The sequence below is a fragment of the Erythrolamprus reginae genome, chromosome 9, assembly GCF_031021105.1.
Source record: "Erythrolamprus reginae isolate rEryReg1 chromosome 9, rEryReg1.hap1, whole genome shotgun sequence".
Classification (NCBI taxonomy): Eukaryota; Metazoa; Chordata; class Lepidosauria; order Squamata; family Dipsadidae; genus Erythrolamprus; species Erythrolamprus reginae.
Genome location: NC_091958.1, coordinates 57,225,518 through 57,247,002, shown reverse-complemented (window position 1 = coordinate 57,247,002; position 21,485 = coordinate 57,225,518). Strand labels below are relative to the sequence as shown.

The window sequence follows — 21,485 nt, the reverse complement described above, 5'->3', positions numbered from 1 at the left end:
TTGATTGGCGTGTGGGTGGCCAGCCAACACCAACTCTTGTCTCTAACCCTCAACTAGCCATCATTTCTCTGCCTGCTCAAGATAGACTTGGCCGAATAAAAATTGAACCAATAAAGGGGGGATTAATTAATGAAACCGGGAAGCCTCTTGGAGGAGCATTCTGAAGTTTAGGTGACCTAAAGGAAGCCAGGAGAGGAGAACGGAGCGTTAATGAGCTTGTTAGTCTACGTTAATTGGAAGGAAAGCAAAACCAGGAAGGTGCCACGTTTTAACTTAAGCGATTTAAAACCTTCGGCTACTTTAAAAAAAAAACCCACCACCAGACAAGTTTCCTGTTGACTGCAGACAAAATACAGCAGTCCCTCTACTTACGACCTTAATTCGTTCCGTCACCAGGTTCTTAAGTAGAAAGGTTTGTAAGAAGCAGCCATTTTTTCCCATAGAAATCAATGTAAAAGCAAATAAGGCGTTTTATGAGTTGGTGGTTTAGTGCTTAGTGGGGAAACCACAGGGAGGGTGGAGGCCCTGTTTTCTCCCAGGAAATTCCTACAGAGGCCCCATGGAGGCTTCTCCTCGCCTTTTCCGGCCATTTTCTCTCAGGAGATTCCAACAGAGGCCCCACGGAGGTTTCTCCCCACCGTTTCCGTCCCTGTTTTCTCCCAGGAGATTCCTACAGAGTCCCCACGGAGGCTTCTCCCCGCCTTTTCCGGCCCTGTTTTCTCCCAGGAGATTCCTACAGAGGCCCCATGGAGGCTTTTCCCTGCCTTTTCCGGTTAGTTTCGGAGGCTTGGATTCGTAAGTGGAAAATGCTTCTTAAGAAGAGGCAAAAAAAATCTTGAACACACCTGCTTCTTATCTAGAAAAGTTCAGAAGTTGAGGCGTTCTTAGGTAAAGGTATCTTTCCTCAAGGCCACCAGCAAAGGACCACTCTTAGAAGATTGAAACATAGAAGAAGACTGACGGCAGGAAAAGACCTCATGCTCCATCGAGTCTGCCCTTATACTATTTCTTGTATTTTATTTTAGGATGGATCTATGTTTATCCCAGGCATGTTTGAATTCAGTTACTGTGGATTTATCTACCATGTCTGCTGGAAGTTTGTTCCAAGCATCTGCTACTCTTTCAGTCAAATATTTTATCACTTTGCTTCTGATCTTTTCCCCCAACTAACTTCAGATTGTGCCCCCTTGTTCTTGGGTTCACTTTCCTATTAAAAACACTTCCCTCCTGAACCTTATTTAACCCTTTCACATAATTAAATGTTTCGATCATGTCTCCCCTTTTCCCTTCTGTCCTTCAGACTATACAGATGGAGTTAGTCTTTCCTGATCAGTTTGATACTTAAGACCTTCCACCATTTTTGTAGCCCATCTTTGGGCCCGTTCAATTTGATCCATATCTTTTCGTAGGTGAGGTCTCCAGAACTGGACACAGTATTATTCCCAATGGGGTCTCACCAGCGCTCTATAGAGCGGGATCACAATCTCCCTCTTGCCACTTTCTGGCCACCCAACGGCTTTTGGGAAAGTTTACCGTGACCCTCACTGGCATAATCCGCTCACCCCAAAAGAGGCTTCCTGGCCTGGATATTTCTTCTAAAGAATAAGTTATTAAAAGCCACCCATCAGCTGTTCCTATTGGACACAACTGAGTCTCCGGCATCAAGAGACCTCCTCCAGCTGTTGAGAACATCTGTAAGTGCACACACATGTTCATGTGGGCTTTCTTGCAGTGGCCATTTCAAAAGAAACCAAGACATTAAAAAAATCAAGAGTTATTAATGATTTAAACCTTGGGGAGGGGGAGGAATGAGCCGAAAAAATCAAAAGTTTTACTTTTTGGAGAAGATTGTAAACAGAGCTAAGTAACACCGTGGAGTGCATTCTTTAGTTAGAAGAGTTTAGTTAATTAAAAGTAACATTCATACAGCAATGTTTTCCTTTTTTTAAGTTGCTGAAAGTATTACAATAGAGAAGTCATTTATTTTCCATGATCTTCAACCTCTCAAAGGCTTCCGGGAGGTTGGGTTTGTTTTGTTTTTACATAAAGTAGAGAGAGAGATTGACTCATAAAACGGGGAAACCGAAAGGCAGCTGTAGTGTTTTCCTTTTTAAATGTCACCTTGGCCACTTTCCTCTCAAAATTCATGATACAGGAGCAATCCCGTTGGTATTTTCCCCCCAATACAAATGTCTTTGTTCAAGAGCAGGAGGCTTTCGAGATTCCCTTTAAAATTCTCTTTGTGAAAACCGAGAGCTAAAATATTTATATATAAATAAGAAACATTAAATCGAAAAAGGAAAAGGAAAAAAGGAAAAAGAGAGAGAATTGGAAAAGAAAGACGGTATCTTAAAAATTTTTCACTAAACCTGATAAATCTATCAAAACTATCGACTGTTAAATAAGAACATTATAAAAATTAGCGAGAGTGAAAACAGAACGCTCACCTGGCGAACTCAAATCCGAAACGGCCCCATTCCTTAAAAGTGCAAAAGTATACAAGGAGTTCTGCATAATAACAAAAGGTCACCCCCCCTCCTCTCCCCCCCCCCCAAATCAGTTCCCGGGTCAACCCAGGATGACCTTGGTGTTCCCCACCCGAGGAGGCCTTTTCTTTTTTTTAAAGCCGTTGCTTGTTGCAAGTTGAATTAACTATTTTGACTTGCAACTAGCGTGTAACTATGATTTCCAAAGGAAGCCACCACCGGAAAAGCCAAGACCCCCAAACCAGCCCCCCAAAACCAGGGCCCCACACCAGCCATTCAGACCGAAATCGTGGGCGGTCCTGTGTCAAGTTGTAAGAAATTCAACACTGTATACAAAACGGCACACTTTGCGGGACTTCACAAAAACTTTGCGGGACCTTCACAGAGCTGACTTCGGTTTTTCCTCCTGTCCACCAGCTGACCCAGCCTGATTCTTGAGGTGGGGGGGGAGAGGGTAGGAAAAGGGAGGCAGAGTTTTTTGCTGGACATTTTAGTGCACAAGGATATACAGAGCACACAAATGGCCAGACACCTCTTCTGCCAAGACCGCTAAGCAGAGGGGGGCTGCTAAGGTGGAACGGTGACGGGTCCTCACCCACCCCCCCGGCTCTGAGTGCTGCTGGAGTCCAGCGCAATTACGCTGATGCACCTGGGCAGGTAGCCAAATCGCGTGCGGACACGCAGAGGCGCGTGTTGAATCATACGTATTCAAGAAGGGTTTAGATAGAAGATTGACGGCAATCAATCGATACAGGAGGGTTTAGAAACATAGATGATTGACGGCAGAAAAAGACCTCATGGTCCATCTCGTCTGCCCTTATACTATTTCCTGTATTTTATCTTACGATGGATATATGTTTATCCCAGGCATGGAAGTTTGTTCCAAGCATCTACTACTCTTTCAGTCAAATAATATAGAAGCATAGAAGATTGACGGCAGGAAAAGACCTCATGGTCCATCTAGTCTGCCCTGATACTATTTTCTGTGTTTTATCTTAGCATGGATCTATCTATGTGCTGGACTCAGCAGCACTCAGAGCCAGGGGGGGAGACCAGCACCCGTCACCGTTCCGCCTTCGCAGCCCCCCTCTGCCGGTAAGGACTATGGGTGAACCAAACAGTCTGTAGAAGAGCAGGGGGTGATGTGCAGATGTGTCCACTAGCGTTCACTGGAGTCCCGAATGTGTTTTTTACAAGCATGGGGGGGCTGGGGGCCGCAGCGCTTCCGAAGGCGGCTGGTGGTCTACAAAACGACACGGGGGGTGGATGGAGAGGGGGGAGGCTCTTTAAAGACGGCAAAGTCTTCCTCTTACCTTGAAATGATTTAACAAAAAGGAGGAAGGGGAAGAGGGCAGAAACGGACTTTGGTGACCAAAACGCCGGAGCGTTTCTGCAAGGCTGCCGCCAACCCAAACGAGGAGGACCGTCTGCGGCGAGAGGGAAGGTCTGGGAGGATGGCCATGGAGACGCCAGGAGCTCCCCCAGAAAACCACGGCAGCCTCGCCACACGCACACACCGTCCTCTGGCGCTCGCGGTTCAGCCCCTGCCAACCTCCGATGTCCCGCCTGCCTGCCTCGCCCAGGGAGGCCCCACGCGGCAGCAGGCTCCCTTTAGAGGAGGAAGGGGTTGGTGGCATTGGCAGGCTGGGAGGCCGAGGGGGGCACCCCCGGGTGGTGGTGGAGGGGCTGTGCCAGGGGCCCCACCGCGCCCACCCCGGGGCCCATCCTGGCGAGAGAGGTCCCGGAGCCTGCGGCTGGCAAGGGGGCCACGGGAGCCACGGAAGGAAGGGGCCCCGTCTCCAGCCCCGGCGTAGCGTTGAAGGCCAGGCTGCCCCCCAGGATGGGGCTGGACCGCATCTGGTTGAGAGTGAGCGGCTGTGGCTGGTTCACTTGGAAGGGGTTGACGGTGGCTGGCGAAGGGGCAGCTGAGGACGAGGACCCTGGGGGCGGAGAAAGAAAGAGGGGGGGGGAATCAGTCCAGCCTCCACTGTTTCCAGTCTGACAGCAAACAGCTACACAAGCACAACGTTGCAAAACAAGGAGCCCTGCCCAGGCTGTCCAGGGGGGAAGGCAGTTTGAAATCCCCTGACATTCCCTGACACTTGTGATCTAGTTAAGGCGCGGTCGCAAATGAGGTCATACCAAACGGCTCAGCCGTGGAGAAATAGATATAGGATAAAGTTATGAATTATTCATTAAGGCTAACATGTGTTTCTCATGCTACATATACAGTGGGACCTCAAGATACGGACCCCTCGTCTTAAGAACAACTCGAGATACGAACCCGGGGTTCAGAAAAAATTTGCCTCTTCTTACGAACTTTTTTCGTCTCACGAACGCCAAACCCGAACTTCCGGGTTCGGCGTTCGGGAGGCTGCTGGGAAGCCCCCCGGCTGTTTTAAAAGGTGACAGCCGGGCGGCGGGGCTTTCCAGCAGCCTTCCGAACCCCGAACTTTTGCCGAACTTCCGCGTTCGGGGTTCGGGAGGCTGCTGGGAAGCCCCACCGCCCGGCTGTCACCTTTTAAAACAGCCTGGGGGCTTCTCGGTGGCCTCCCGAACGCCGAACCCGGAAGTTCGGCTTTGGCATTTGGCGTTCGGGAGGTCGCTGAGAAGCCCCCAGGGTGTTTTAAAAGGTGGCAGCCGGGCGGCAGCGTTTTTTTTGCCTTATCTTGGCCTCATCAGCTAGCCATAGCCACTGGGACTTGAACCTGCAACCTTTGCCTTGTAAAGCAGAGAATTATCCTCTAGGCTACAGTATCCAATCCCTTCAGCTTATATATATAAATTTTATAAGCTATACAGCATTTTTAAAGTTAGCTATAACCTGGCTAAAGAGAACATACATAGTTCATAGTTCAGATCAGTGATGCTCATTTTGCCTCGACTCTGCCAGGCAGCATGATCCATTTTTTAAAAAAACATGATTTTCCCCCTGACTTTTAAACATTTTAATACAGTTTGGTTTTCCCCCCTGATTTATTCTGGTTTTTTTCATGAACTCCCTGATAATCCTGATATTTCCTGAATCGCTGATTTCCCTGACAGTTCCCTGACTTCTCTATTTTTCAGGTTTGCTGGACCCCCTGCATTCAATGCAAAGCACAGAGGGAGGGGCCCTTCCGATGGGTCAGGCAATGCCCACTGGCCAGGAATGAGAGCTCGTGGTGAAGCCAGTGGCAGCACCGACTCAATTCACCTAAGGGGGGCCACCCGCCTTCCAGGGACGAAGGCTCCCCAGTGGGCTCCTCCTCCTCCTCCGGCAACTCCGCCCTCAAAGAAGGAACCAGAAGGGCCAACGCAGCGCCAGGACCTACCTGCAGCCAAGAAAGGGTTGAGGGATGGGGCTGGCTGGGGGGCCTGGGATACCAAGGAGTCCAGATTCACCAAAGCAGCGTTGGGGCCCAAGAAAGACTCGGGGGTTTTCCGAGCGGCGCTTTCTCTGCCGGAGGAGGAGAAGATGGCTGGCTGGCAGTCGGAGAGGTCGGGGCTGGTGGTGCCGCTGTTCTGGGCCGACAGAGCAGAACCTGGATCACGGAGAAGGAAAATACGGCTCTTGGCAAAACATGGGTCTTTTTAAGGACACATTTCCTACGGCATTTTCCTTAAAAATTAGGTGGTTGTTTCACATAATAATAATAATAATAATAATAATAATAATAATAATAATAATAATAATAATAATATCAACAATAACGAACAACAACAGAGCTGGAAGGGGTCTTGGAGGTCTTCTAGTCCAACCCCCTGCTTAGGCAGGAAGCTCTGCACTTTCAGTATTGGAGCATTCACAACTTCTGGAGGCCACTTCTGTTCCACGGATCAACTGTTCTGTCAGGAAATTCCTCCTTAGTTCTGAGTTGCTTCTCTCTTTGTTTAGTTTCCACCCATTGCTTCTTGTTCTGCCCTCAGGTGCTTTGGAGAATAGCTTGACTCCTTCTTCTTTGGGGCAACCCCTGAGATACTGGAAGGCTGCTATCACGTCTCCCCTGGTCCTTCCTTTCATTCAACTAGCCATGCCCAGTTCCTGCAACTGTTCTTCGTGTGTTTTAGCCTCCAGTCCCCTAGTCCTCTTTGTGGCTCTTCTCTGCACTTTTTCTAGAGTCTCAATTTTTTTGTTTTGTTTTATCCCAGTCTGACTCAAAGGCCAAGCACTGACCCAGAGAATGCCGGACCTGTCCTAAACGCCTCCGTCCACCCAAATATTCACAGGGGTCTGGTTCCCCCCTGTGGTTTTCCTTCTCCGTTCAATGTGGGGCAGGCTCTCAAGACCATTCAGCATTTCCCTCCCGGGTGGTGAATCCCCCTTTCCAGCCACTCACTGCGGGGCCCCTTTCAAAGATACCTGGCTTGCTAGAAGTTCGAAGGGCGTCGAATTCGGAGAAGTCGTCTTTAATCGTTCCGTTCAAATTGCTGAAGAGGTCGAAAGATTTGCTGCCTGCAATGCAAAGCAAGAACGTTGCCACCCCAGAAAAGGCTCTGCTCCATAGCCCTAGAGAAAACACTGCTTCTGCTCACACTGTCAATCAGGGCGTTAGTTCTTTCTCACTAGTGGAGGACAAGGCAGCCCAGCTGCAAAACTCCACCCCAGGATCTTGCCCCATCCTGACTATTCCCAGGCACCGTGGGGAATTTGTCTTGTACCCTGGTCTTAGGCAGCCCCTGTGAAATGGTCGTTTGACCCCCAAGCGGGCCCTGACCCCCAGCTTGAGGACCACTGCCTTAGACCCAGCCGCCAATAAAACAGGGTCATCCGGGAGACATCCTTCTTACCAGAAGCAGAAATTGGCTTGTTTACTGGTGCTGGTCCCCAGGGGTCCACGGCTGCCTTGGTTGCCACGGACGATGGCTGGGAAGGAGCCCAAGGATCGGCACTCTCTGGCAGAGGCTGGGCAGCTGAGGAGGTCGCGGGGGCTCCCCACGGATCCAGAGAGGCGGCTGGTTTGGCACCTGCAGGCAGAGGACGTACAAGTCCTGAAGCTTCACGGCAAAGTCCGACCTCAATCCAATGGTCAACGGGCAAATAAGGAGAGGGCAGCTTCAATTTTGAGGAGTTTTGTCTATTTAACCCTAATCCCAACTTATAGCGGACACCCACAACATTCAGAACCCTAACCTGAAATTTGTGGAGCACTTTTCACAAGAGAAATCCAAAATTCAAAACATGTGAATTTAGAACTGCAGAAAGAACAATGGCTGCCCACCTGCCTTCCATGGAGGACCCATAGACTGCAAGGGTCAAAAAGAGGGCAGTGAAAATATTGACTGACCCCTCGCATCCTGGACACCAACTGTTTCAATTCCTACCCTCAAAACGTCGCTACAGAGCCCTGCACACCAAGACAACTAGACACAAGGACAGGTTTTCCCAAACGCCCTCACTCTGCTAAACAAATAATTCCCTCAACACTGTCAGACTTTTTGCTAAATCTGCACTTCTATTTCTACTAATTTTTTCTCATCCTTCCTATCACCTGTTTCCTCCTACTTAGGACTGTATGACTGTAACTTGTTGCTTATATCCTAAGATTTTTATTAATATTGCTTCTTCATTGCTTATTTGACCCCTATGACAATCATTAAGTGTTGTACCACATGATTCTTGACAAATGTATATTTTATTTTATGTACGCTGAGAGCATCTGCACCAAGACAAATTCCTTGTGTGTCCAATCACACTTGGCCAATAAAATTCTATTCTATTCTATTCTATTCCATTCCACTCCACATGTGATTTCAAACAGGGCCAAATCTCTGATGCTTCTGCAATGAGACATTAAGAATCCTCCTTGATCTTCTGAAAAAACTTATGATCCACTCATCTGGATCTACTTGCTGCCCGTCCATGCATATTATTACCACAACTCATTCATTATAAAGTAGCAGGATTGTTTAATTATTATTTTCTACATTTGAAAGATTGTTCCTTGATTGGCATAGCATGATTAAGTGAGAAAATTAAAATAGCACGTCGCTGCCCCTCCCATCTTCTCAGCACATTGATTTGAAACTGGGTCTTTATAATTGGGTTTTTTATAACTATCGCTATATTTGACTTTACACTGAATTAAATTTAAAAATGAGAAGCCCATTTCGATAGGTTGGTTGTGTATCTGTTTAAAGAAAGCCTGCTGAAAACACCCATAGAGACACAAACACACACATTAAAACGTTGGTCCACATTTACAAACCAGTGCAGGTGCCCAGTCCCTGTGGCCAGAAGAGAGGAGAGACTTCCCAGAGAAAGCAGCTAATCTCTTCCCCGCTGCCTCGATTTCCTGCAAATGTGTCAACCCCCCCATGGAAGAAATGCTAATTGCCCAGGGCTGCCGCTAAGTGGAAGCTTCCCAAACAAGTTGCTCTTTCATGAATCGGATGACAAAAGCGGGCAACGGAGGACAAGACCCTCTTATGCAAAGGCCCTCCGTGAATGCCCCTGGAAACCCGGTCCAGCTCAGCTGGACTTAAAGGCCTCTGTTCCGCTCGGAGCCACCCTTCCCAGCGGCATTCAGAGGCATAAATCTGACTCCTCCAGCACCGTCCGAGGGAGCCAAGGGGCTGGCAGGCGGAAACAAGGCCCCGTTATCAAGGGATCGAGTCCGTCCATGCTGAAAGCCTGCAAGGCGCCCCAGCTGCAAAGCCTCTTCCCCTGAACCTCAGGATGGGGGGGTTGGGGGCATCTCCCCCAGGTTCAAGAGTAAAATGGCCCCCCAAATCCTGACCCTCCGAAAGATCCGAGTCGACAAGGGAAAACTTTCAGGGGCTGCCCCACCTGGAGGGCTCCGTGGGAGAGGGCAGCAAAAGACCCCTTTGCCCGGCTTTCTTTCTTTCTTTCTTTCTTTCCTTCCATCTTCCTTCCCTCTCTTTCTTTCTTTCTTTCCTTCTTTCCTTCCCTCTCCCTATCTATTTCTCTCTCTTCTTTCTTTTCTTCCATCCATTTTTCTTCCCTTTCCCTTTCTTTCTCTCTTTTTCTTTCTTTCCTTCCTTCCATCTTCCTTCCCTCTCCCTTTCTTTCTTTCTCTCTTTTTCTTTCTTTCCCTCCTTCCATCTTCCCTCTCCCTTTCTTTCTTTCTTTCTTTTCTTTCTTTCCTTCCTTCTTTCCTTCCCTCTCCCTATCTATTTCTTTCTCTCTATTTCCTTCCTTCCATCCATCTTCCTTCCCTCTCCCTTTCTTTCTTTTTCTTTTTCTTTCTTTCCTTCCTTCCCTCCATCTTCCTTCCCTCTCCCTATCTTCCTTCCTTCCTTCCTTCCCTCCCTTCCTTTCTTATTGTTTCGATTTCTAGGCCACCTTCCTCCAGAGACTCAGGGCAGCTTGCATCATAAAAATAAACACAGAGACACATTAGAAACCGAAGTTACAACTAGACTATTTCAAAACTTAAAACCCATTAAACATGCTAACATCCAACTTAAGAGACCCTAAAACCCCACCTCTTAAAAACCATTCAGTCACATCCATCCATATCTCAATCATGACGTGGGGCTGGAGCGGAATATCTATGATTGACAGCCCGATGTGTCTCCAGCATCTTCCGCAAGGCTGGCAGAATGGGGGCAGTGCAAATTCCAAAGGGGACCACGGGGGTCTTACCGAACGACTGCCACGGGTTGGAGGGGGCAGTGCTGGCGGGAGGGGCCCCCCAAGGGTCGCCTTTCTTGACTGCTGCGGGGGGCTTCCAAGACTCTCCTTTGGGGGCGGGGGTGGCCGAAGAAGGCAGCGTGTCCATCAGGTCCATCAAAGCTGCGTGCTGCTGACAAATTTATACTTATTATTTATTATAGGTTTATTCATTCGATTTCTGTGCCCCCCTTCCCCTGAGACTCGGGGAGACTTACAGCAAATGTATGCAAAACACGCTAGAAATCTACAATGAAACCTACATTAAAATAACGCTAAAATTAATCAATCGTCTCCATCCATACGATTCACACGTACATTTTTAGCTGGGGACAAACATTTTTCAGGACCCACAAATCATCTTTTTTTTCAAAAAGGAAAGACAGGGGCGCAAGGGACAAAAACGATGCCGGGGTGGTGCAGTGGGTATAGTGCCTGCTAGATCTGCAGGTGGGCAGTTCAAATCTCACCACCGGCTCAAGGTTGACTCAGCCCTCCATCCTTCCAAGGTGGGTCAAATGAAGACCTGGATTGTGGGGGCAAGAGGCTGGCTCTGTTCAAAAGGGCTATGGCTAACATGCTGTAAGCCGCCCTCAGTCCAAGGAGAAGGGCGGCATTAAAAAATTGAATGAATGAATGAATGAATGAATGAATGAATGAATGAATGAATAGAAGACTGAGGGCAGAAAAAGACCTCATGGTCCATCTAATCTGCCCTTATACTATTTCCTGTATTTTATCTTAGGATGGATATATGTTTATCCCAGGCATGTTTAAATTCAGTTACTGTGGATTGACCAACCCCGTCTGCTGGAAGTTTGTTCCAAGGATCCAAATAAATAAATAAATGGGCCACTTCACTCTTTCAAAGGCCCTCAGCTGATCACCTGGACTTTTTATCACGTATAAACACTTTATTGTCACTGTCAATACAGTGAAATTGTCACTGACAACGAAAGTCACGTGACACCCAGAGACCAGCCCCAATACACACACAAAGAGCCCCACCCGCCACAAATTCCCCCCCCCCTGAACCACACAACCATCTACACAACAGATCAAGTAGATGGAAGAGAGATCCTGGGATAAACACTGTGTCTTCCGCGCATAGGCATAAAATACGCACGCACAATGGCCGTGCTGGCTCCGTTTCCAATCCGTCCCACCCACCCGGGGGAGCTCTGAGAATCCCTTGCAGAGGGAACGGCCTACCTCCTTCTTCTTTTTGGGAAACTTCACGGTGTCTCTGCGACTTTCTTCCAACGCCATCTGCAACCTCAAATCGTCACCGCGGCGCAGGCGCTCTTCCTGCAGAGAGGAGGAGGAGGAAGGGGGGTGAAGTTTGAAACAGGGTCTCAGGACGGCTCAAGGGAAGCCACACGTCGAGCTCAGGGGCTGCGAGCGTCACAGGGGGGGGGGGGGGCTTGGCTGACACACTTATTTTTCCTGCTATTTTCCTGAGTTCCCTGGTCTTGGCTCCGAGATGGATTGCCAAACAGGTGAAGAGCTTCATTCTGGGTGTCCGGGGGGGGAAGGCATTTTGAAGTCCCCTGATATTCCCCTGACATTTCCTTATAATTTGCTATCTAGTTAAGGCATGGACGTAGAAGACGCCACGCCAAAGGGCTCAGCCATGGAGAAACATCAGCAGCCGAGGAAGCAAGTGCTCGCCACAGTTATGCTCATTTTTGCTTGACTCTGCCAGGCAGCGCGATCTGTGGTTTTTTGGTTTTTTTACATGATTTCTCCCTGACTTTTAAACATTTTAATAGTTTGGGTTTTTCCCCGATTTATACCGGGTTTTTTTCATGAATACCCTGATACAGTCATACCTCGTCTTACGAACCTAATTGGTTCCCAGGGGAGGTTCGTAAGACAAAAGGTTCGTAAGACGAAACATTGTTTCCCATAGGAAACAATGTAAAGTCAATTAATCCGTGCAACCAAATAAAAAACCCCGCAAAAAACCGCTGCCGCCCGGCTGTCACCTTTTAAAACAGCCTGGGGGCCTCTCAGCGACCTCCCGAACGCCGAACCCGAACTTCCGGGTGTTTGGGAGGCTGCTGGGAAGCGCCCCAGCCCGGCTGTCACCTTTTAAAACAGCCTGGGGGCTTCCCAGCAGCCTCCCGAACCCGGAAGTTCGGCAAAAGTTCGTAAGAAGAGGCCATTTTTTTCTGAACCCCGGGTTCGTATCTCAAGTTGTTCGTAAGATGAGGGGTTCGTATCTTGAGGTACCACTGTATTTCCCAAACCGCCAATTTCTCTGATTTCCCTGTTTCCCTGCCTCTCCATCTACAACCCCATTGGAGTCTCCAGACGTGTCAAGGTGAAGACTTCTGAAAGTCTTAATAATTATTATTATTATTATTATTATTATTATTATTATTATTATTATTATTATTATTATTATTATTATTATTATTCATTAGATTTGTATGCCGCCCCCTCCGAAGACTTGGGAAGTCTGGAAAGCCTTGATGTTGGTGGCCCCCAAAAACCAAAGGAGCTAAAATGCCCCTTTCTCTTCCTTCCTCGTCTGCAGACGCGTGGCTGCCTCCAAGACTCAGAGTTTGACTCCTCAGACGCATCGATGTCACGTTTAGGAGCCAGATTGGAAAACTGGCCCTGTTCAAGGTTTTGCTCCAGGTTTTGACTGACAGCTCCAGAGTGTCCAACGGGGTGATTCACACCCATTCACAAAAAGGCTACAACTTTCCTTTGATGGAGTGTAACGCGTGACAGCTGTCATGCACTGCCAGCGATCGGCAGCTCTTTGCTTAACCATGACAGCCAAGCTGGGAGGCAGGTTGTTCAGCAGTGATTTTTTCAGTCAATAGGGAAACTGGGGCGGCGCTGACAAAGTCCCTGCAGGGCTGCAGAACCTACCCCCTGCTAATCCAACCAACCCAACCCAGGAAGAGAGGGAGCCGAGAGCTGGAGTTCAAGAGGCTCCTCCTCCTACCTGGGCTCCTCCCAGCCCCTTCCCTCCTTTCACCTTTCAGTGGACCAGATGGACCAGGTGATGCTGTTGCTGTTTGTAGAGAGCCAGGGTGGCACAACTGCTAGCTGTCATTCAGCAGTTCAAATCTCACCACCGGCTCAAGGTTGACTCAGCCTTCCTTCCTTCTGAGGTGGGTCAAATGAGGACCCAGATTGTGGGGGGCAAGAGGCTGATTCTGTAAACCACTGACAGAGGGCTGTAAAAGCTCTATGAAGTGGGATATAAGTCTAAATGCTATTGCTCCTGCTACTTCCTTCCTCCCTCCCTCCCTTCCCCCTTCCTTCCTTTCTTTCCTTCCCCTTCCCTCCTTCCTAACTTTCTCCCTCCCTCCCTCCCTCCCTCCCTCCCTCCCGTGTGTCAAATGAGGACCCAGATTGTTGAGGGCAAGAGGTTGATTCTGTAAACCCCTTAGAGAGGGCTGTAAAAGCACCATAAAGCGGTTTATAAGTCTCAAGGCTATTGCTATTATTACTTCCTTCCTTCCTCCCTCCCTTCCTTCCCCCTCCGTTTCCTTTCCTTCCTTCCAGTGACTCAAGATTGTTGGGGGAAATATATTGACTCTCTGTAGACCCCTTAAAGAGGGCTGTAAAAGCCTATGAAGCGGCATATAAGTCTAAAGGCTATTGCTATTATTACTTACTTCCTTCCTCCCTCCCTCCCTCCCTTCCTTTCCTTCCAGTGACTCAAGATTGTTGGGGGAAATATATTGACTCTCTGTAGACCCCTTAGAGAGGGCTGTAAAAGCCTATGAAGCGGCATATAAGTCTAAAGGCTATTGCTATTATTACTTACTTCCTTCCTCCCTCCCTCCCTCCCTTCCTTTCCTTCCAGTGACTCAAGATTGTTGGGGGAAATATATTGACTCTCTGTAGACCCCTTAAAGAGGGCTGTAAAAGCCTATGAAGCGGCATATAAGTCTAAAGGCTATTGCTATTATTACTTACTTCCTTCCTCCCTCCCTCCCTCCCTTCCTTTCCTTCCAGTGACTCAAGATTGTTGGGGGAAATATATTGACTCTCTGTAGACCCCTTAAAGAGGGCTGTAAAAGCCTATGAAGCGGCATATAAGTCTAAAGGCTATTGCTATTATTACTTACTTCCTTCCTCCCTCCCTCCCTCCCTTCCTTTCCTTCCAGTGACTCAAGATTGTTGGGGGAAATATATTGACTCTCTGTAGACCCCTTAGAGAGGGCTGTAAAAGCCTATGAAGCGGCATATAAGTCTAAAGGCTATTGCTATTATTACTTACTTCCTTCCTCCCTCCCTCCCTCCCTTCCTTTCCTTCCAGTGACTCAAGATTGTTGGGGGAAATATATTGACTCTCTGTAGACCCCTTAGAGAGGGCTGTAAAAGCCTATGAAGCGGCATATAAGTCTAAAGGCTATTGCTATTATTACTTACTTCCTTCCTCCCTCCCTCCCTCCCTTCCTTTCCTTCCAGTGACTCAAGATTGTTGGGGGAAATATATTGACTCTCTGTAGACCCCTTAAAGAGGGCTGTAAAAGCCTATGAAGCGGCATATAAGTCTAAAGGCTATTGCTATTATTACTTACTTCCTTCCTCCCTCCCTCCCTCCCTTCCTTTCCTTCCAGTGACTCAAGATTGTTGGGGGAAATATATTGACTCTCTGTAGACCCCTTAAAGAGGGCTGTAAAAGCCTATGAAGCGGCATATAAGTCTAAAGGCTATTGCTATTATTACTTACTTCCTTCCTCCCTCCCTCCCTCCCTTCCTTTCCTTCCAGTGACTCAAGATTGTTGGGGGAAATATATTGACTCTCTGTAGACTCCTTAGAGAGGGCTGTAAAAGCCTATGAAGCGGCATATAAGTCTAAAGGCTGTTGCTCTGGGGGAAACCAACCTGTTCGGCCACCTCTCTGCTCATGGCCAGAGCCAGCTGCAGCTGGAGCTCCTCTTCCCCGCTGGTCTGGGGCCGGGCCTGCTCCAGTTCTGAAGACACTCTCGGCGATGTAGCTGCAAGGGGGGGAAACACACACAAGCTTGGCTCTCTCTGAGCAGATCCAGCCCAGCCGTCCGGCCGGGGTCAGCCACGCTCCCACAACCAAGGTGGCAGCATTCCTCCCGTCTTCCTTCTAATCCCTCTCCCCATGCAGCTAAGGCCCAGTTGTTTCTGAGGCCGGCTGTACCCCAGACAGAGAGGTTGGAACTCAGAGCAGCCCTCCTTCTAAGCAAAACACAGATAACCCGGAATTGGAAACTGCCAAAGAAGAGCCAGCCAAAGACTCATAAAACTGAAATCCAGCTAAGGAAAAATGGTTGCCGATCAATTTCCGGTCACAATTCAAAGTGTTGGTTATGACCTATAAAGCCCTCCATGGCATCGGACCAGAATATCTCCGGGACCGCCTTCTGCCGCACGAATCCCAGCGACCGGTTAGGTCCCACAGAGTTGGCCTTTTCCGGGTCCCGTCAAGTGAACAATGTCGTTTGGCGGGCCCCAGGGGAAGAGCCTTCTCTGTGGCGGCCCCGACCCTCTGGAACCAGCTCCCCCCAGATATCAGAGTTGCCCCCACCCTCCTCGCCTTTCGCAAGCTCCTTAAAACCCACCTCTGTCGTCAGGCATGGGGGAATTGAAATTTTCCCTTCCCCCTAGGCTTATAGAATTTATACATGGTATGCTTGTATGTATGAGTGGTTCTTTAAATGGGGGTTTTTAAGATTGTTTTTAATATTAGATTTGTTTACATTGTCTTTTTATATTGTTGTTAGCCGCCCCGAGTCTTCAGAGAGGGGTGGCATACAAATCTAATAAATACAAATACAAAGGTTTATAGCCACAGATAATTGGAGGTGAGAAGAACGGATTGAACGAAAAAACCTAAGAAGATCCCTGCTGAATCAGGCCAGAGCCCATTGAGTCCAGCATTCTGGGTCACCCAGTGGCCCCCCAATTGTCCATGGGGATCTTGAGCAGAAAGCGAAGGCAAGACCCTCCCTTTCCCTGGACCCCCAACCAATGGGACCCAAGGGAACCCTGCCTGCCTCAACCAACATAGAGGCAGCACTTAGACTTGCAAAGATGGTTTTCCACTCTAACTTGAACTATCCCCAAAAGTCGGAGGATGAGCAGGCTGAGGTCACCCATTTAACCTACGGAGTGACCCAACAGTCAGGTTGAGTGCCAAGGGGGTCCGGTTAGGTAAGAACCACGAGGCCAGGTTCTTTCAAGGTTGATGCTGGTTCTCCAGAAGGCAGAGACTAAACTGGCCTCCTCCTACACACAGAACTGCTGCCCCCCTAGTGCAGCAAAGGAGGCAGGAACGAAGCCCCATCCGGTGGCACTAGCAAGTCCCAACAGCATGCGAGGCTCTTATGGCTGGGAATGGTTTGCTATGCTGACATGCATAAGAGCCGGGGTGGCGCAGCAGGTAGAGTGCTGTACTGCAGGCCACTGAAGCTGACTGTAGATCTGCAGGTCAGTAGTTCAAATCTCATCACCGGCTCAAGGTTGACTCAGCCTTCCATCCTTCCGAGGTGGGTCAAATGAGGACCCGGATTGTGGGGGCAAGAGGCTGGCTCTGTTCAAAAGGGCTATGGCTAACATGTTGTAAGCCGCCCTGAGTCTAAGGAGAAGGGCGGCATAAAAATCGAATAAATAAAATAAATTAAATAAAATGCGCCCCACTGAATGCCATTATTCCCTGGAAAAGGGCACGCTTCATGCACAGGGTTCACTCCCAGACATCTTCCGAAAGGCAAACTAGGCAATCCAAGGCCTGTGCATAAAGAAATATTGCCGCAAAGCTACAATCTCCCTGGTATGTCGCTTCCTCTCCTAATACGGTCAGTGCGGTACAGGAACAGGAAGCTTCCCAGCCTATGAAGCATTCGTTTGGGCACAAAGTCAAACCAAGTGAAATGTCCGTCTTTCCCTGCATTCAGACCAGGAAGACTCGATAACGATTCCACGCATACTGAGGAGACCAAGCGAAGTCCACATGGCTGGGCCTGAATAAACCTGGTTAGGACAACTCCACTCCCTTGGTTTCCACATTCAGCCAACTGCAAGTTTGTTTTTGAGGCAATGCTTCAAATTTCTCAGGGATTTAAAATTAAAATTTACAATTTATGTATGGTATGTTTGTACGTATGTCTGCTTAATAATGGGGTTTTGAAAATATTTTAAATTGTAAATTATTAGATTTCTTATGAACTGTTTTATTGTGTTGTGAGCCGCCCCGAGTCTACGGAGAGGGGCAGCATTCAAATCTAATAAAATAAATAAATAAAATAAATAAATAAAATGAAGCTTCCGTTAAATTTTATACAACTGCGCCTGCAAACGGAAGCGACCTATTTCCACCTTCTACCTTTAAATCCCTGATGTCATCAGGAGGCCAGTAATGACAGGTCAGTCTCTCGAATTTGCACGATCCAGCCTAAACAGTGTCCTTGTAACCCATAAAGGGATCCTTTGTTATCCCGCTACAAAGCGCCTGATCGTTAACTCAGACGTTTGCGCAAGATGGCACCGAGTAGATCCAATTTTGACACCCCGAGACCTGCTTGGTGGCCACTCCCAGAAACCTTCGACTCCCAAACTATCAGGAAGTCAAAAACCCAGGCCCGCTCGCCTAACATCAAAAACATCATCAAAAAAGCACCACAAAGAATGTTCTTTCTGCGCCAACTCAGGAAGCTCAAACTGCCCAAAGAGCTGCAGATCCAGTTCTACAGAGGAACCATTGGGTCTGTCATCTGCACCTCTATCACTGTCTGGTTCGGTTCTGCAGCCCAACAAGACCGACACAGACCTCAGAGAAGAATCAGAACTGCAGGAAAAACCCTTCGCATCCTGGACACAAACTGTTTCAACTCCTACCCTCAAAACGTCGCTAGAGAGCATTGCACACCAAGACAACTAGACACAAGGACAGTTTTTTCCCCGAACGCCATCACTCTGCTAAACAAATAATTCCCTCAACACTGTCAAACTGTTTACTAAGTCTGCACTTCTATTTCTACTAGTTTTTCTCATCATTCCTATCACCCATCTCCTCCCACTTATGACTGTATGGCTGTAACTTGTTGCTTGTGTCCTTAAGATTTTTATTAATATTGTTTCTTCATTGCTTATTTGACCATTATGACAATAACTAAGTGTTGCACCTCCTGAATCTTGACAAAGGTCTATTTTCTTTTATGGACACTGAGAGCATCTGCACCAAAGACAAAATCCTTGTGTGCCCAATCCCACTTGCCCAATAAAGAATTCTATTCTATTCTATTCCTTGATTGTTTCCTGATTGCTTATTTGACCCCTATGACAATCACTAAGTGTTGCACCTCCTGATTCTTGACAAATGTATCTTTTTCCTTTATGGACACTGAGAGCATCTGCAGCAAAGACAAATCCCCTGTGTGTCCAATCCCACCGGGCCAACAAAGAATTCTATTTATCCACACCCAAATCAGGAGAGGTGCGGAGTGTGGAAGGGCCTCAAAGCCCGCCAGGTGCACTTACACCCGTGGTAGGAAGCTGGGGAGCCTCCGGATTTGCCGTACTCCTGCTCGGAGTAGCTGGTGGACAGGTTGGGCTGGCTGGACCCTCGGCCAAAGGAGATCTGGTTGCTGCCCACGCCGGTGGCCACCTGGGCCATGCGTTCTTTGGTCTTCAAGGCCTGGGCCCTCTCCGCCTTGAGCCGCTCGTCGTCCTTCAGCAGGGAGACCAGCTGCTTGGACTTCTCCCGCACGTTGATGCCCTGGTCTTTGCCGTCCCGGTCGATGTACTGGAAGTCCTTCAGGGTCTGGATGGCAAAGAGGTTCTCCTTGCACTGCTGGGCCACCCGCTCCGACCCGGTTTTGATCAGGTAGTCCAGGAGGGTCAGGGCCTTGTAGACGTGCCTCCAGTTCTTGCCGTGGTCGTTCAGCCGCTTCCAGATCATGCTCATGATCTCGGAGAAGGCCACCACGTTGTACGTCAGGTCCGCGATTTCGGTCATCAAGGAGCTGGAGGGGCCCCAGGGGTCATTGGAGGTGGCCTCCCGGACTTTGATTTCGGCCTCCGAATAATTGTTCACAATGTTTTTCATCTGCCGCCTGATCGATGAAGTGGTCATTTTTAATCCGGGGCTCCGTCAAGGCAGATTCCTCCCAAAAGCCCTCAGGGATGGGCAGCCAGGCCGTTCGCCCCTCGGACAGGATGACCGGGCGCCCACAGCCGACTCATGTCCTCTCCCCGTCAGAGGCACCAAAGGAACCGGGGAGCTTGACCTAAAAAAGGAGGGGAAATCCCATTAGTAACCATGGCGATGGCTTTCTTGCCCTTGGAAAGATGGACCAATCCAGCCTCAGCATCCCATCTGTCCGTCACATCACCCCCTGCCTTGCTGACATGACAGAAGGAACCCTGGACCTGACACGGGGAAAGACCCAGATGTGCCAAGACCTATATATCTGCACCCGTGGGAAATCTATATCATCTACAAACACACACACACACCCGGGTGTTATACTCTGCTCCGGACAGCTGCTATGGATGTATGGGGCATGGGGAAATTGATGTACCCCTTAGCTACTACGGTTTTATGTACGGTTTGTTAGGGTTGTGTGATTGTTTTTATAATAAGGGTTTTTAAATTGTTTTTTAAACATTGGATTTGTATATACTGTGTATTGTTGTTGTGAGCAGCTCCAAGTCCTCGGAGAGGGGCGGTATACAAATCTAATAAATTATTATTACTATTGTTTGTTGTTGTTGTTATTGCTGTGGGTTTCATATTATATTTTATAATTGCATTTTATTATTGTGGGTTTTTTATCCTTGTAAGCTGCCCTGAGTCCGCTTGGAGAAGGGCGGACTATAAATCTAATAAATACCTCCGAGACCGCCTTCTGCCGCACAAAGCCCAGCGACTGGCCAGATCCCACAGAGTTGGCCTTCTCCGGGTCCCGTCGACAAAACAGTGTCGTCTGGCGGGACCCAGGGGAAGAGCCTTCTCTGTGGCAGCCTCGACCCTCTGGAACCAACTCCCCCCGGAGATTAGGATTGCTCCCACCCTCCCTGCCTTTCGCAAACTCTTTAAAACCCACCTCTGTCGTCAGGCATGGGGGAATGGATTCCCCCGGGGCCCTTTCCGCTTTAGATTAGATTAGATTTATTGGATTTATATGCCGCCCCTCTCTGCAAACTCGGGGCGGCTCACAACAGTAATAAAAAACAGCACAGTACATAATACCAATCCAATGCCCACCAATCTAATTACAATTTAAAATTAGTAATCTCATAAAAACAGTATATATAAACAACAGGCACACAGTCAATCAATCAATCAACAAAACAACATGGGCATGGTATGGTTTGTATGAGACGTGTGATTGTTTTTTATATTATGGGTTTTAAATTGTTTTTAACTATTGGATTTGTACCGTGTTTTGTGTTGTGAGTCTTCGGAGAGGGGCAGCATACAAATCTAATAAATAAATAAATCTAACAAATAAATAAATATCCTCGCAGCTCTGCGGCCACATACAAGCCGCAGCGTTTCCAGAGCTCTTCGCCAGGGCAGAGAACAACACTGCCAACCGCCCGGGCTGCCCGATAAAGGACCAGGAGCAGAATCGAACTAGGACTGCAGAGCAAGATGGCGCCACCGGCTTGAAGGCATACAAATCTAGGCTGACACGCAGGGCTGGGGCAAGGGAGGGGCTTCCTCTCCTCCCCCGATCCTCTTCTGTCAAGACTGCCGGACGCCTGTCAAGTCTTTATGGGCAAGGCAGGAAAGATAAGATAGATCATTGGGTAAATATAGAAAGGGCAGGACAAAGGGCTTCCATTCAAAGCAAAGCATTACATTAGCCGGGAATTAGCCTCCTCTTAAAGAGGCCCAGGAGGATCACGACTTCACTGATGAATCGCCCAGGAAGTGTGTAAACTCAGCAGAAACGGGGTCTCCCCGGGGCCCCTGAAGTTGCAAGTGCAGCACGGATCAAAATTAAACTTTAGGTGGGATTGGGAGAGAGAGAGAGAGAGAGCGAGAAAGAAAGAAAGAAAGAAAGAAAGAAAGAAAGAAAGAGGGAGGGGGGAGGGAGGGGGGGAGGGGGGGGAGGGAGGGAGGGAGGGAGGGAAGGAAGGAAGGAAGGAAGGAAGGAAGGAAGGAAGGAAGGAAGGAAGGAAGGAAGGAAGGAAGGAAGGAAGGAAGGAAGGAAGGTGATAGTGGTGCAGCAAACTGTCAGATTCTTGTCAAAGAGCTCTCATTTCTCTTGGGTGCTGACACGGCTGATGCAGCCCCCTGGGTCACACTTCCAAAACACTTGCGCCCTTTCTGGCCTTCTCAGCAGCCGAGCATGTGACTGGGACAGAAGGCAGGGCTGTGAGCACTGAAGCTATGCGCAGATTGGAAGGAAGGAATTCTTCCCAAAACC

The 21,485-nt window shown here is 48.5% G+C and overlaps 1 protein-coding gene across 2 annotated transcripts in view; it reads right to left on the bottom strand.

Moving 5' to 3' along the window:
* Positions 1-1,882: 1,882 nt before the first annotated feature.
* EPN2 (epsin 2) overlaps positions 1,883-21,485 on the bottom strand; it is a 35,580-nt gene continuing 15,977 nt past the window's right edge. The window contains exons 2-9 of one of the 2 annotated variants that reach the window (XM_070761453.1): positions 18,586-19,334; positions 14,962-15,074; positions 11,314-11,409; positions 10,075-10,231; positions 7,257-7,433; positions 6,829-6,921; positions 5,801-6,010; positions 1,883-4,426 (exon numbers count right to left, since the gene is read on the bottom strand). In XM_070761453.1, the coding sequence (XP_070617554.1) occupies positions 4,098-4,426; positions 5,801-6,010; positions 6,829-6,921; positions 7,257-7,433; positions 10,075-10,231; positions 11,314-11,409; positions 14,962-15,074; positions 18,586-19,180 (1,770 nt within the window). In that variant the 5' untranslated portion in view covers positions 19,181-19,334 and the 3' untranslated portion in view covers positions 1,883-4,097. Of the gene's footprint in view, positions 4,427-5,800; positions 6,011-6,828; positions 6,922-7,256; positions 7,434-10,074; positions 10,235-11,313; positions 11,410-14,961; positions 15,075-18,585; positions 19,335-21,485 lie in introns of both variants that reach the window. The other variant, XM_070761452.1, reaches the window with a different exon arrangement.